The sequence below is a fragment of the Ixodes scapularis genome, unplaced genomic scaffold, assembly GCF_016920785.2.
Source record: "Ixodes scapularis isolate PalLabHiFi unplaced genomic scaffold, ASM1692078v2 PGA_scaffold0__279_contigs__length_252992795, whole genome shotgun sequence".
Classification (NCBI taxonomy): domain Eukaryota; kingdom Metazoa; phylum Arthropoda; class Arachnida; order Ixodida; family Ixodidae; genus Ixodes; species Ixodes scapularis.
In genome coordinates this window covers 179,891,955-179,906,192 of record NW_024609835.1, presented here as the reverse complement: position 1 = coordinate 179,906,192, position 14,238 = coordinate 179,891,955, and the positions used below count along the sequence as shown (strand labels likewise).

The 14,238-nt window shown below is 42.9% G+C and overlaps 1 protein-coding gene across 1 annotated transcript in view; it reads left to right on the top strand.

The window, feature by feature from the left end:
- Positions 1–14,238, top strand: part of LOC8034224 (unconventional myosin-Ia) — a 121,354-nt gene that overhangs the window by 58,211 nt on the left and 48,905 nt on the right. The window contains exons 12-18 of the mRNA XM_040502041.2: positions 1,796–1,914; positions 2,354–2,440; positions 4,202–4,267; positions 4,389–4,493; positions 4,561–4,623; positions 5,878–6,072; positions 13,691–13,805. Of these exons, the coding sequence (XP_040357975.1) occupies positions 1,796–1,914; positions 2,354–2,440; positions 4,202–4,267; positions 4,389–4,493; positions 4,561–4,623; positions 5,878–6,072; positions 13,691–13,805 (750 nt within the window). The remainder of the gene's footprint in view (positions 1–1,795; positions 1,915–2,353; positions 2,441–4,201; positions 4,268–4,388; positions 4,494–4,560; positions 4,624–5,877; positions 6,073–13,690; positions 13,806–14,238) is intronic.

Below are 14,238 nucleotides of genomic sequence, written 5' to 3'. Positions count from 1 at the left end.
AGAGCGCGCGTCCCTGGTTTTGAGATTGTACGTCAGCTTTGCCCGACTGGCGCTTGGCTGTGGAGTTTCTCGTCGGGGGGGTGTGGCAGCCTTCGTAAGGACAGTTCCGGGCGCTGGTACCGTCTAAATTGCCGCGTTTTATTTTTCCTTTTGTGTTCAATGGCGAAGAGATTTTTTCGAGACTTTTAAGACAGCCTGGAATGAAGAGCGTGGTGGTAAGAATAATTTAAATAATGGGAAGAAAGCAAAATACGAGGACGGACAAGGCGAAGAAATCATTGCACTATTTTTGGGAAGAAAAACATACAAATGAAAGCTATGTTCTCAGAGTCCGTGCGTGACAGAACAAAAAAAAAAAAATCTTTGTTTCAGTTTATGTAGATTTTTTTTTTATAACATGACACAGTGATGTCGTTCTGAAAAGGTTTTAAATGTCGAAAATCTTTGGCTCCACAGGATAGCCGAAATGCTTGGGTACACCCCGCTCACGACATGGAATTCAACGAGTCTGATATATCGTACAACATATATTGAACGTACCCAACGGTGCCACATTATCCTAACAAGATTTGAGAAAGGCCTCAAATAACACAGCATATCCAATATAAAGTGTCGACGACAGCCACTTCATGACGATCGGACGGAATCCAGCTTGTTTATGGGACACGTTGTAAAGGGAGCTGCTTTTTTGCACAGCACCAAAGCAAATGAACGAACGTGTCTATTCCGTCCCCATACCCCGGGCCCGACCCTATCGGGTACTTTTCGCGAAGACCGGGAACATAGTCGGAGAGGCCTTTCGAAGATTATCTCGACGGAAATAATCCTCGAAGAACATCGAACGGCAAGCGTCGTGGGATGCTTGACGTTCTCTTTCTTCGATTGTTTCCTGCGCAAGGCGAACAGGCTAAGAGCCCTTGTATTCTTTGGTTCTCACAGTGTAACATAACAAAAAAATGGTAAGCATCCCGAGCAAGCAAATAAAGTAAAAAGTTTCAAGAAAAGCCGGCAAACTCCGAATGCACAACGCAAGTGGGAAGTCGCGCTGACCGGCTTTCCACAGCTCAGGTGGGCGGTAGAAATTCCTGGCTAATAGGGCTCACTCTATGCGCGAAATGCCGGCGATCAGAAAGCTCTTTCTGCAAAAACCTATAAAACGTAATGTAAAAAAAAAATGCAAGATTGTTTTTTTTTTACTGAGTGACCACAGAATTTACGTGCTTGTTTGAGAAACATACGGTACATTATTTAAAAGATAATGAGCGATGCCGCGTCCAAGGATCGAAGTCTGCCCGTTACTGTGAGAATTCATTGTAGTAATGCTCCTCCAAATCACACACATCCTCCAATCACACACGCATCTTTCAAACAGGCGTGTCGATCGTTGAGCATTCAATGATGCAACTCTAATCACCCTTTGCAATAATTATTTTTTATCGCCCTGAGGTTTTATTACTTGTAAATCACAATAAATGGCACTGGATATTGAATATGGAAACGCATTTACCTCTCAAACAAAACTAAAAATGTACATATGACTTTCGTTTACAACCTTCTGAAAAAGTTCTCTACTACTATATTTTACAACGTCCTGTCGATCTCGCTTCTGAGTGTATGCATGTTGGCTACAAAATTATTATTATTATTATATTCAGTATATATGGCCAACCGGGAGACTGCACATTGATAACCACAATTCCCCGAAATGATATAAAGCATCACACGTTTCAGAAATAAAGTTCGAAAGCCGGTCCGAGCTCAGAAAGTAACTCCCTGATTTTGCTTTCTTTCGCAGAGGTGTACGACATTTGCGAATTGCTTCGGGTGGATTTTGCGTCTCTCCATTCTGCCTTGACACAGAAGATGGTGGATGCCAGGCACGAAGTTGTCATCACGGACCTCTCAGCCATGGAAGTAAGAGGCCCGGCTCCGCACACACAGCCATTAGAGAGTAACCAACAACAAAATTACGAACGGCCTTTTAGCATTAAAGTTCTACAAAGCTACAATGTTTAAAGAGCGATTATTTATATTTTTTCTCGCATTAAACACTCGTTCCGGGGAATGAAGATAGTGAAGTATAGTTAGAGGGAATCGTTGAATAATTTACCCGTTAAATGTAGCTGTTAAATTGATATCACGTGATCTTTAGTCACGAGACATCATGTTATTACGCCACGTGACCTGACGTGACATGACGTCAGGCAAGCGCACGCTTTCGAAACTCTCGGTATTTCGAGGGGACGGACGGAAGGACACGCTTCTGGGGTTAGGGGGTTTCGTTCAAAGTGCATTCCATGCATTCGAAACTGCTCTGTTTTTAATATTTGACCGTCTTCTTTCTTCCTTGCAGGCCACATATTCCAAGAATGCCTTATGCAAAGCTCTGTACAGCCGCTTATTCACATGGTTAGTAAGCCGAATAAATGATAGCATACGGGTAAGGCACCATTTCGTTATACCCGTCTCTTCGGTGAGCAGCGTGGCCCGCAGAGCGCGTTCTATGCGTAGAGCAAGTCGTCTACTTCTTGCGCAGGAGTGGCGGTGACGTCAGAGCGACGCCGAGCTCCGATTGGCTCCCATTGAGAGGACAGTGGGTAGACCTCAATGCTAGATGCCTTGAGGCGTACCCACCATTTTTGTTTTTCAATCAGCCAATAGCTCGTCGTTCTGTCATCATCGCAAACCCCTGAGCAAGAAGCAGACGAACTTGCGCTCCGTATAGTACGAACGGTGTGGCGAGTCGCGAGCATTTCATTATCGCTTCGCAGCCAATTATATGGCGGAATTAGCTAATAAAAACGCAAAACAACAAATCACGAAGCACGAACAACATAAGCCACGCCCCCCGTTTCTTAAGTTGCGACCGACTATGCATTCCAGGAAGTTCAAATATTCGATCAAGTTACGAATCTAAAATTTGGCATAGCGGAGATACAATTCGACAGTAGCTTCCTCTTTGTAATTTTTTACAGAAGCTCAGCCGACGAGATTAAAGCGTATTTGTCATTTTGTAGCATCGTTCTGGTACGGGTAGAGGTTAGCTTTTTTTTCGAATTACCGCCAGACGGTAATGAGTTCTAATAGTATTGAACATACCCAATAACACAAAACGTAGCCAGTAAAGTTTCGATTTGCATTTGCTCAAGACGGAGCAAGATATATCATAATTTTCCTTTAAAATACAACGTAATTGCCTACAATGAGCTCGGTGCTCTAACCACATACCAGTAATTCCTTGCAATTCCTAAAAACAGCATTTATATTCATGACATAAGTCTATTCTCGATATAAGCACGTACCTGAAAACGTATTATGCCTTCTCGCTATACATTTCAGTGGAAAGCATAGCGTAACATATATATATATATATATATATTTCTTGTGCTCGTTTTAATGGGTTAGCGACTCACGAGGCCCACTCCGCAAGTTTAAATTTATAAACAGCACGTGCTCCGTTGTATTGTCGTGTTATTTTTGTTCCTAAAGTTGCACTGAGCTTTGGCTAGAAATAAAAGTATTATGTGATGTGTCGGGATTCGAAGCTTCAGCCCATAACACGTATTGAATCTGTCGAGGCTGAAACAGCTTTGAAGAAATGAAGAGGACTTTAAAAGAAAAAAAAAAATTATAAGAAGCAAGGCGCTTTTTTTAGCCTCTTAGTAATTCTTTAATAAGATTTGTCCCATACTTTATGTTTATCAACATTCTGTCTATGCCCGCTGCCACTTCCTTTAGCTTTTCGTTCAAATGTTTGAGATGGTTTGCTTGATTTTTTTTTCTGAAAGCATAAATTGTTTGACAAACTAGAGCTTTCATTTGGTTTCCAGATTGTTCCTTTTATGGAGAGTATCTGTGAAGGCAAAACATCTTGCAGAGTTCAGCTGTTTGCCTAAACCTTTGTTGATGTGTACAGGTTTCTTCAACCGAAACAGAGCGTTTTGCTTAGAGGTCAATAAACTGACGCATGACCCTTTCTGGCTGCTGTGTCTCATGTGAGGCACATAACACGAATGCGTGCAATAAAATTAATTATAATAAAACTGAACAAATTAAAATGATGTTTCGTCAAATTAAGTTGAATTGCGGCACTTTAAGTGGGCGTTGTTTTAAATGGAATGTGCAATCAAACTTCCTAAGATCGCTGTGACGTTACGGTGGAAAAAAAAAAAAACATCGAAGTCTTTTATTCACTTTTTAGGCAAAGCGAGTCGGGAAAAGAAGATGTCTAGGTGTTCTGGACATCTACGGATTCGAAGTACTAGAGGTGTGTAAGCGTTCTATTCCTAATTATGGCGATGCAAGGACTATTTTGAAACGGTTTTATAAAAGTTGCAGTTTTAGGTATTAATGAGTGCACTGTTTTATTATCAAATTTCGCATTTCAGAAAAACTGTTTTGAACAGTTTGTTATAAATTATTGCAACGAGAAGCTTCAACAGCTCTTCATAGTACTTACGCTCAAACAGGAGCAAGAGGAGTATATACATGAGGTAAGGCCTGAAACCGACGGCCGTAGATTTTAAGGTAACGTTGTTCATTAATTTATGGCATTTTCAGGGTATTCAATGGGAACACATAGACTACTTCAATAATGCAATAATCTGTGACCTCATTGAAAAGGTGAGTGTTTCAAGCTCAAAATGAATTACAAAAGAATACTCAACATAAAAAAGTATCCCTATTATTTACCACTTTCTATATATTCAGTTTAAATGTAGCACGCACGCACTGGCCGGTGGAATTTTGATATGCCAGGCATCTCTCGTAAGCTAAGTGCATCGCAGAAAATATGAAATTGTTATAGAACAAACAGGTATCATGAACTAGTATAGTAGTGGGACAAAATGTAGTACTCTATTAAAAATGACTGCGCGTCTTACACGAGAAACACTCAAAGAGCCAATCTCTGCGATTTACGAAATCAGCTCAGCGAATGACGAGGCGGAACAATCGTTTAGACCTCAAAAGTACGTCTGCGCTGTGGCATTATGCAATGCAAACATGACGTTTTGCATTGCGCAATGCCACTGAGCAGACTTAATTTTCAGGCCTAAACGGATGTTCCGCCTCATCATTCGCTGAGCTGATTTCGTAAGTCGCAGAGATTGGCTGTTTGAGGTGTTCTGAGGGTAAGTAGAAACGCAGGCTTTTTTTTTTTTTTTTAGAGTGCATAGTTATCGGTATCCGCGGATTCAAGTTAAGCTCTCGGGATTTCTAGCTGCACTCCTCTTTTTCATTTTAAGCTTTAACTTAGATTTATTTTAATAATTCTCAACATGCCTTCAATATTGCATTCGATTATGCGTCTTTCGAGTGTATTTGCAAGCCTGCCTTTGAACATCATTTGTTACCGGTCGGTTTCTAATGCGAGGATAGTATTCCGCACTTAACGCTTCGTCGACGATCGAGACTTTTTTTATTATTTTTATGTACTTCACTTGAAAGAAGCGGATGAGAGAACGCACGAGTTGAGAGGTTTAGATTCCCTCAACGGGAAGGCCAACAGACACGGGGCGCTGCGCGCATGATCATAGTAGAAACAAACACAAACAAAAGAATAGAGGGATACGATACTTTATTTCACCTTAGATGCACGGTAGCGGCGGATACAATTTCTCCCAGCCAATCCAGCGCTGTGAACAAATCAGGTGACTACGCTTCGCGCGCGTCACTGCTCCCTTCTCGAACGTCACGCGACACTCGCACTGCATTGGACTGGCTTCGGTGACTCGTTGAGTCCTCTGCGTTTCGTTATAGGGTGATACGGAGTTCAGACCAGTGCACGTTGCGAGTTCTTGTAGTTGGAGTGCAAAGTGAGTAATGCAAAATGAGTGGGCCTTTTAGTAAGCTTTACGAATCTCGTGCCCTTGGCAGAATAATCACGGCATCCTGGCGATGCTGGATGAAGAGTGCCTTCGGCCGGAGCCCGTCAGTGACGACACGTTTTTGTACAAGCTGACCAAGGTGTGCCAGGAGAGCCCCTACTTCGAGAGCAAAGGATGCAAGAACTTCATGGCGGACGCCTCCCTGCCATCTCAGTGCTTCCGTCTCAGGCATTACGCCGGTGCTGTAAGTGTGGCCACACAACTGTACAATCCGTCGTTTTTGGAAAGCGTCGGTTCCTTAGGTTCATCCGTACAAACGTGTGAGCACGTGATTACACGCGCGCGGGGACTCCCTCGACTGAGTGAGCTAGACCCTGCTAGCCCCATTGAACAGCGACCACCTATAGACCTTTGCAAAAAGAGCGCTCTGGCCGCCGCCATTTTGCGAATCGAGCGACCCCTATCAGCCAGAAATTTCTGGCAACCGCTTGAGCTGTGGAAACCCGGTCAGCGTGACTCCCCACCTGCATTTTGCATTCGGAGTTCGGCGGCTTTTCTTGGAAGTTTTTATTTTATTCGCCTGTCTAGGATGCTTGCCCTTTGCGTGTTATCTTCCACTGTGAGAACCAGGGAATACCAGGGCTCGTAGCCCGCTGGGCCTTCGCAGGAAACGAACGAAGAGAGCGAACGTCCAGCAGTCCGCGACGCAGGCAGTTTGACGTTCTTGGAGAATTATTTTCGTCGAGATAATCTCCAAAAAGCCTTCCCGGCTATGTTCCGGGTTTTGCGAAAAATAGCTGATAGGGTCTGGTCCGGGGTGTGGCGACGGAATAAGCACGTTCGTTCATTTGCTTTGAAGCTGTGCGAAAAAGGAGCTCTCTTCTACATGTTCCCCAAAACACGCCGGATTCCGTCCGAACGCCGTGAAGTGACTATCGTCGACACTGTATATTGGATATGCTGTGTTATTTGAGACCTTTCTCAAACCCTGTTCGGATAACGCGGCACCGTGGGGTACGTACAATATATTGTTTGTTCGATTGATGGGACTCATTGAATTTTTTGTTATGGGCGAGGAATATCCATGCAGTACGGATATTCTGTGTGGTCAAATATTTTGACCTTTATAGATTGACACGGCTGAGTGTACGGTGCCGTAAAACGATGAACATAAAATGAAACAAACACTACAGTTGCATTTGTTCTGTCGCGCACGGACTCACCAAAACAGCTTTCATTTCTTTGTTTTTGTTCCCACAAATAGAGCACTGCTTTCCTAAAGACCTCTATAAATTATGTTCGCCACAGAATATAAGATAAAAAAGAAAACGCGGTAATTCAGCCGCCACCAGCGTCCGGAATTGCGCTTACGCAGGCTGCGACAGCCCACTGACGAGAAACTCCACAGCTCAACGCAGTCGGGCAACACTGACGTACACTCTCAAAACCAGGGACAGGCACTGTAAATCGCTTCGTTCGAGACTGCCGCTGGAAAGGTCTATAGTCGGCGACAGGTGAAGAATTTAGGGGAAGCTCCTCCCATCCTTTTCCCATTAGCAGAACAATGCTTGAGAGGAGGCGACCTCCTCTCTAGCGTTTGCTCCGCTGTAGTAGAAAGGGGTGGGAGGGGATTTCTTTGAACTCTCAACATGTCACTGGGCCCTCATTCGATGTAAGTCTGATTGAGATATCTGCAACGAGCGTGTTAGCTACTACTGCGTTTGTTGTGCGCGGAGCGACCGGAACGACCACTCCGCGTCGCGCGTACACATTCCAGCAACCATGCACTCTAAAAAGCGCAGCCGGTCTTCATGCACGTTGGCCACTTGTCCGGCGCCGTTTGCTGTTTCCGCGGTGCTTCTAGAAGAAGGGGAGCGCTGCCACTCACTCGCGTAACAAAAAATGGATAGACAGTATTCTATAACCTCAAGCTTTATCAATTTTCTTGTTTTGTTAGGGCAAGCTCGCAGGGTGCAATGGATGAAAAAAAGAAAAACATGCGGGCCCCGTCTTGGATGGTCACGACTTTACCAATAGTGCAAATCTCGCCAAGCCCTTGTTCTACGAATACAAAATAAGATGTAATCTTAGCAGCGATATGACAACGTGGAAATATGATTTCGTGACCACATAGACGTTGTGAGCGTTCAGGAATGCTAACACTAATCACTTTCCCCGGGTGATGAAAACACGTGAAACTTAGCATCTTTCATACACGCCTGTAAACGTAGTACGCACCACAAATACCTTGAACTTGGGCACATGCATGGAGTGCGCAGAATAAAAATCCGGGCGATGTTCGAAGACACAAATGCTAAAAAAAGTACCACTGTAGTCGAGGTAAATAAACACGACGGCACGAGCGTTTCTGCTCTCTTCAGGGTGCTGCTACGACATCGCAGAAAGAGTAGAATGATCTCTTCTAGGACGTGCTCGGTTGTCATCGCGATACATGTCAAGAATAGCGTTCTGCGTAGAACGACGAGCTTCCACCACGCCGACCACGTCGACGATCACCGCTGACGCCATGTCTTTCAGCAGATAGAAGCAATAAAAGGAACCGCGACCGGCATAAAACGCGTGCGGTCGAGCTCTCCTCGACCTTTGATATGTCCGTTGGTATGGCCGCTCCGTTCGTCCCCAAACGCAGCGAAAAAGTTCAGCCGGGCTCAACGCCTTGCACTGCAAACGGAAACGAACAAACCGGACATTTGGCGCTTTGTTGCCATGGTAACTCGTCGTTCCAACCGGTTGCATTTGTTCGTAAGCGCAATGGTAGCTCTGAACGCAAGTGTGTGAAGGGGCCTTCCCTTACACAAAGGATCAATGAGTTTCAATTGACTTTCTACTGTGTTCCTATAGAGTCAATTGAAACTCAATATAAACTCAATGTCTAATGAGTTTGATCATTCGAAACTCAATTTTGACTCTATTGAATTTACTCATTAGGAATGCAATTGAGTTTGGTAATAAGAAACTCAATATCGGTTCTATCGAATTTACTCGTTATGAATGCAATTGAGTTTGGTCATTAAGATCTGAGTATATATTTTTTTGAAATTGCTCATTAAGAATTAAATTGGGTTTGCTCATTAGAAATGCAATATGTATTCTTTTGAATTTCCTCATTAGGAATGCAATTGAGCTTGGTCATAATAAACTCAATATCGATCCTATTGAATTTACTCGTTAGGAATGCAATTGAGTTTGGTCATAAGAAAGTCAATATCGATTATATTGAATTTACTCATTAGGAATGCAATTGAGTTTGGTCATAAGAAAGTCCATATCGATTCTATTGAATTTACTAATTGGGAATGCAATTCAGTTTGGGCGTTTGTGGATTGCTGCACCCGTGTGCACCGAACGATTATTGCTTGTACCAATGTTTGTCTATTAAGGGATAGAGTCCAATGACGTCGAAACACTGTTTATCATTTATGAGACTTCCAAGGAAAAAAAAGCAAACTGGGAACCTTAGTAGATGCTGAGGTGGTCACCGGCCAAATGAATACCTTTCTTATGTAGGGTATATAAGGCGGTGGGGTAGTCAAGGCGAGTACGATTAGTGGGTTGTGAGTGCTTAGTTATGATGCTTGTGTTCGTTTCCTCTAGGTGCTTTGTTTCCTTCATGTTGCATGCTTTAAAGAATTATACAAAAAAAATTCTTAACCAGAGCAATTTTTTTAACCGCAGTCGCAATAAATTCTATTGAACCACGTTGCAAAAGTTCAATTGAAAGTCAATTGCAGTATTTTTATTAATACTCAATAGCAAAAGTTCTATTGAAACACAAATTGCCAAAATTCCATTGAAATGCAATTGCTAAAAATTCAATTAAGACTCAGTGGCCAATACCCTGGGACGGATCAATAGCGACTCAATAAAAAAAGTCAATTAAGTTTCAATTGAGACTGAATGCGGTTTATTGAGTGAGTCCTTTAAACTTTCAATTGAAACTCATTTCATTTTTTTGTAAGGGTTTACCTGCACCAGCCTGCACCGGTGCAACAAAGTGTGCCGCGGTGTAGAAAAATGCATGGCAATATACTTCCGGTTGTGTTTTCAAACAGGCTGCACTCGTAAAGCAGATGCAGCGGCGTGCACCAAAGGCAGCTGGTGCAGGAGGTGCCGATAAATCGAATGAACCTACTCACTTTAAATTGAGCTCCCCACATGTTCCTCCTGTTCCTATTGTTGCTTATTTTCTGCCCCCAGGCTGATTAAAATAAGTTTTGTTTCTCTCCCTCTCTTTTTCTAAAGGCGCACATTGTTTTATACTGGGGTTCCTCGAACGGCAGTATTCTGCCAGGTGGCGCCAGTTATTTCTAAAATGGTTCATTGTTCAAGGAGCCGACTGGGCGCACCAAGCGTCTTCTGTCGCACTTTTTGACTCGTTTTCCGGCTTACACTCTCAACGGGCCGATAAGCCTTTGGCTTAATTAATGCCCCCTTAATTCTTTTCTTCTTAAGGAGGGTAGCTAGGTTCTAATTTGTTTATAAACTTCGTCTTTGTTTTCCAAAACGTCATCAGTAGCTTTTTACTCTGGTCACTGAAAGCCTAAGAAACGACGAGGCCGTGGCGAGAATGTTGCTACCGGTCTTCAGCCAATTAGATTGCAGCATTTTACCAATGAGAGCGCCAAAGAACCAATCACTAAGCAGTAAGCATCCACAATAAGCCATTCCCAGCGCTTTTTATAATATCTCAGTGCCTATATCATTGTGTTCCAAGTAGGGAAGTACATACGCCCCAGAATCAACAGAACTGTATTTTAACAAACAATTTCACTATGAGGCGAATCTCTAGAGCCATGACTAAAAAAAAATTTCTTTTATGTGCTTTGCATATTGTGTTCTTGACATTTGGTCTTAAACATCTTGAAAGTTGGCGGTGAAGCTGTATAAAAATATGCGGACCGAAAGTTCGTCTGCTTCTTCTACTGTAATTGTGGTGACGTCAGAAGGCCGAGCTCTGATTGGCTCTGATTGAAGGATAGAGGGTAGACCTCAAAGCAGCTTGCTTAGAGGTCTGTACAATATCCTTTCACCAGCCAATCAGAACTCGGCGTTCTGACGTCATTACAACCCCTGCAGAAGAAGCAGACGAACTTGCGCTCCACATAAACTCTCTGGAGAAGGGGAAACTGTGTAAAACTATAAGCTTCCTGGAGAGGTAGCGACATTAGAGGTATTCGACAACGGCGTCGGGGGCGCCTATGCGGCGTCAAAAAATGTTCATTCAAAGGGAGCCGAGCGTAGACTCGACGCATCCCATAGTGATGAAGGTGTCGCAAGTGCGCATTCAATATTAAAAGGTAATATTTTAATGTTTGGCTTTTGCGTATTTCACCAACACACTTGTAGCATAGTTTGAGTTGAAAATGTTTTTTTTTTTTGTTCTTGAGACACCAGCACAAATGAAGAGTTATTGATCTATAAAAAAAGACAGTTCTCGGTGTTAACTGAATCCTTCCTGGCGTCCAAATAATAAAATCGGGAGTATCCTACCATCAACCATAGTCAGAGGTTAGGGTTGATTACGGCTCTGTTATGAAAGGCATCCTCAATTAAAGTCACTGCTGTTGCAAGAAAAAAATTCAACCAATAAAACGCGGGGCCACATGATCGAAATGTAGCTACTCAGACAGCACTGATAGCGCCTGGAAAACGCGTTAGAGCGCTGCAGGCTGTGCGTTTCATTTTGTAAATTCTTTATATGACGAACGATGCAAGGAACGCGCACTGAAGCGTGAAACTCACGCAACACATGAGTAAGCAGGCTCTCAACTCTACTTCAGAAGTAATTTTCAATGATATAAGAAAAAAAACGTACATATGGCGACATTGTGAGCCGACAAGCCACACTCTCATTAAGTTAGAAGTTATCCAACGCAGATCCCCATCTTTCAATCTTAGTACTTATCGTTTCACATCTAGCATAACTATTATAAAATCAAGTTAATCACTGGCCCCCTCTCCCTTTTCCCACTTATTCTCGTGCCAAAAAGCTGTACTAATTTTTATGTCGATTTTTTTAATGATTTCATAGAATGTGGCAAGTTAATCACTCTCCCGTTTGGTGCTTCCTCTCGTCTTGATCATTAGATCGCAGGGTGCTTTTGAAGCTCTATCGCGATTATGGTTCATTCATGCCTTCTTTGCCATACATTCCGGCATTGGAACCACCTTCCCGGATCGATTGAACTCGATACACACACTGAGCTTTCAAGATCTCCTATAAGCAATCATTTCTCCGACGAATGTGTCCTAACTGTATTTTGTTTTAATTAGAAATCCATTCGTATTTTCTTCTTCTAGTTTCTTTTTCCTTTCTAATGCCTTCGCACCGAGGTATCCGGCAGCTTTCATTGCAGTGATTTATTTTCTTCTGTTTTGAATGGAACCATATCTCAGGAAACCTATTCGGCGAGCAGTTTTTACAGACACACACACACACACACATATATATATATATATGTGTGTATGTGTCTGTAAAAACTATGTATATATAAAAATAAATAAATAAATATATATATATATATATATATATATCCTTTAAAAGGTTGAGATACACAAGTTTCTAAGCCAATTACGGAACACGTGGTGGCGATGCTATACCGGAAGAATCTGAGAGAGAGGAGGAGATTGAGAGCGCGCGAGGACCTCAAAGCGCAGAGCTTTGTTTGGAAGGGATAGGGGGTAGCAGCAGAGGCCAGCCGCCTTTCTCTCTACCTCCTGTATCCCTCCAATCGGAGAAAACAAGAGCTTCGTATTCTCTTCGCGCAGTGTCCTGCGCTCGAACGCCGGGCACCGGCATTCGGCGTTCGAGCGCGTTCGAGCAGTGAGTAGAGACGAAGGCTGCTAGCCTCTGTCTCTACCCTCTATTCTTTCAATGAGAGCTTGGAATTCTTTCGTTCCTTCGCGCTTTCATTTCTTCCTCTCCCTCAGTTTCTTTGCGTATACTGTAGGAGCTTCGTGCTGTGGGGTAACATGCAAGCGGCTATTTTTCGTTTTTGGTGGTCTCTCCAAGTTCCGTTTACCACTTACTTTACGCCCTGAAGCAGATGATCCGCTTTCGGCTTTTAAAAATTATTTTAAACTCATCATTAAAAAGAATATGACTCATTCAAACTTTAAAAATGAAAACATGCATTACAAATATAAAGAGGTCTTAAGCAGCTTATAGGCTTCGCACCCAGAAACCCCGCAGCTGTCCTTTCCAGGCGCAGCAGACTCGGTCGAATGCCTCACGTGGCCTGTGAGATATCACGGTCGAGCGAAGATGGTTTTTGTTGGTAGTCGATATCTCGGATGTTCGAGACTCGTGTTGCCAACGCTGGATGCTCCAGTTTTGGGGGGACTTTCACAGTTTGACGCGGCTTTGAGGATCTGAACCAAACTGGGCGCTGTCTGGAGAACCCACTTGAGATAAAAGTGCGACCAGCTAAACTTCCTTTTCAAACTCTCACCGCCATATCTGGCCCACCAGCGTGGCGTTTCGGTGTTTCAGCCAAGCGAGTGAGCGATCAGACGGAACCATTAATTATTTAATTGAGCGAGTTTCTTTTATAGTTTTGACATAGCCACTTACAGCATAAGGAACGCAGGGTGTGGTGATTTCCAAGATAAACATTTAGTGGTGGTCTAAGGTCCAGTACCACGAACTTAATGACTGTCATGCGGAGTCCTTTCTGTTCTGTTCCCAGATAGTTTGCATGATGTCTGAACTTTCTGCGCTGGTAACAATTGTGACAAATTTACAACACAATTCGCGTGCGTCATAAACATCTTTATATATACGCTTTTCGTGTTGCCTAATGATGTTTATAATATATTTTTGCGGCGTTTGTCGTTTTCAGGTTACCTACTCCGTTGCTGGTTTTATTGATAAAAATAATGATCATCTCTACCGTGACCTGTCTCAAGCCATGTACAGCTGCGATCATCCGCTGATGAAGATTTTGTTTCCGGAAGGTAAGCCGGGTGATTTGAACATGCTCGTTCTTGCTCTTTGTTTATGCTGTTTTTTGTGTGTAATTGCCGACTGTACATGCATACTTATTATGTAATACCCTACACATTATTAACTTTCTAGAATTCACTTCATGTTGAACGCTCTACCATGTACAACAATTCGCTTTTGTTATTGTTCCTCAGATAATGGGCACACAGCCTTATAGCGCAGATGCATTGATTCATTGCTTAATTAGTGCGTTACAACTTATCTTGTTAATTTTATCGTATAAATCAAATTGTAGCGAATCTCGTCGAAACATGAAGTTTAGGTTTTGGTGTTTCTTAAGGCAGTGTCGAAGGATAAAAATACTCGCAACACCCACTAATATCTGCTTTGGGAGAAAGAAAAAAAATTTACACGCAAACATGCTAGATATGTACATACGGGCAT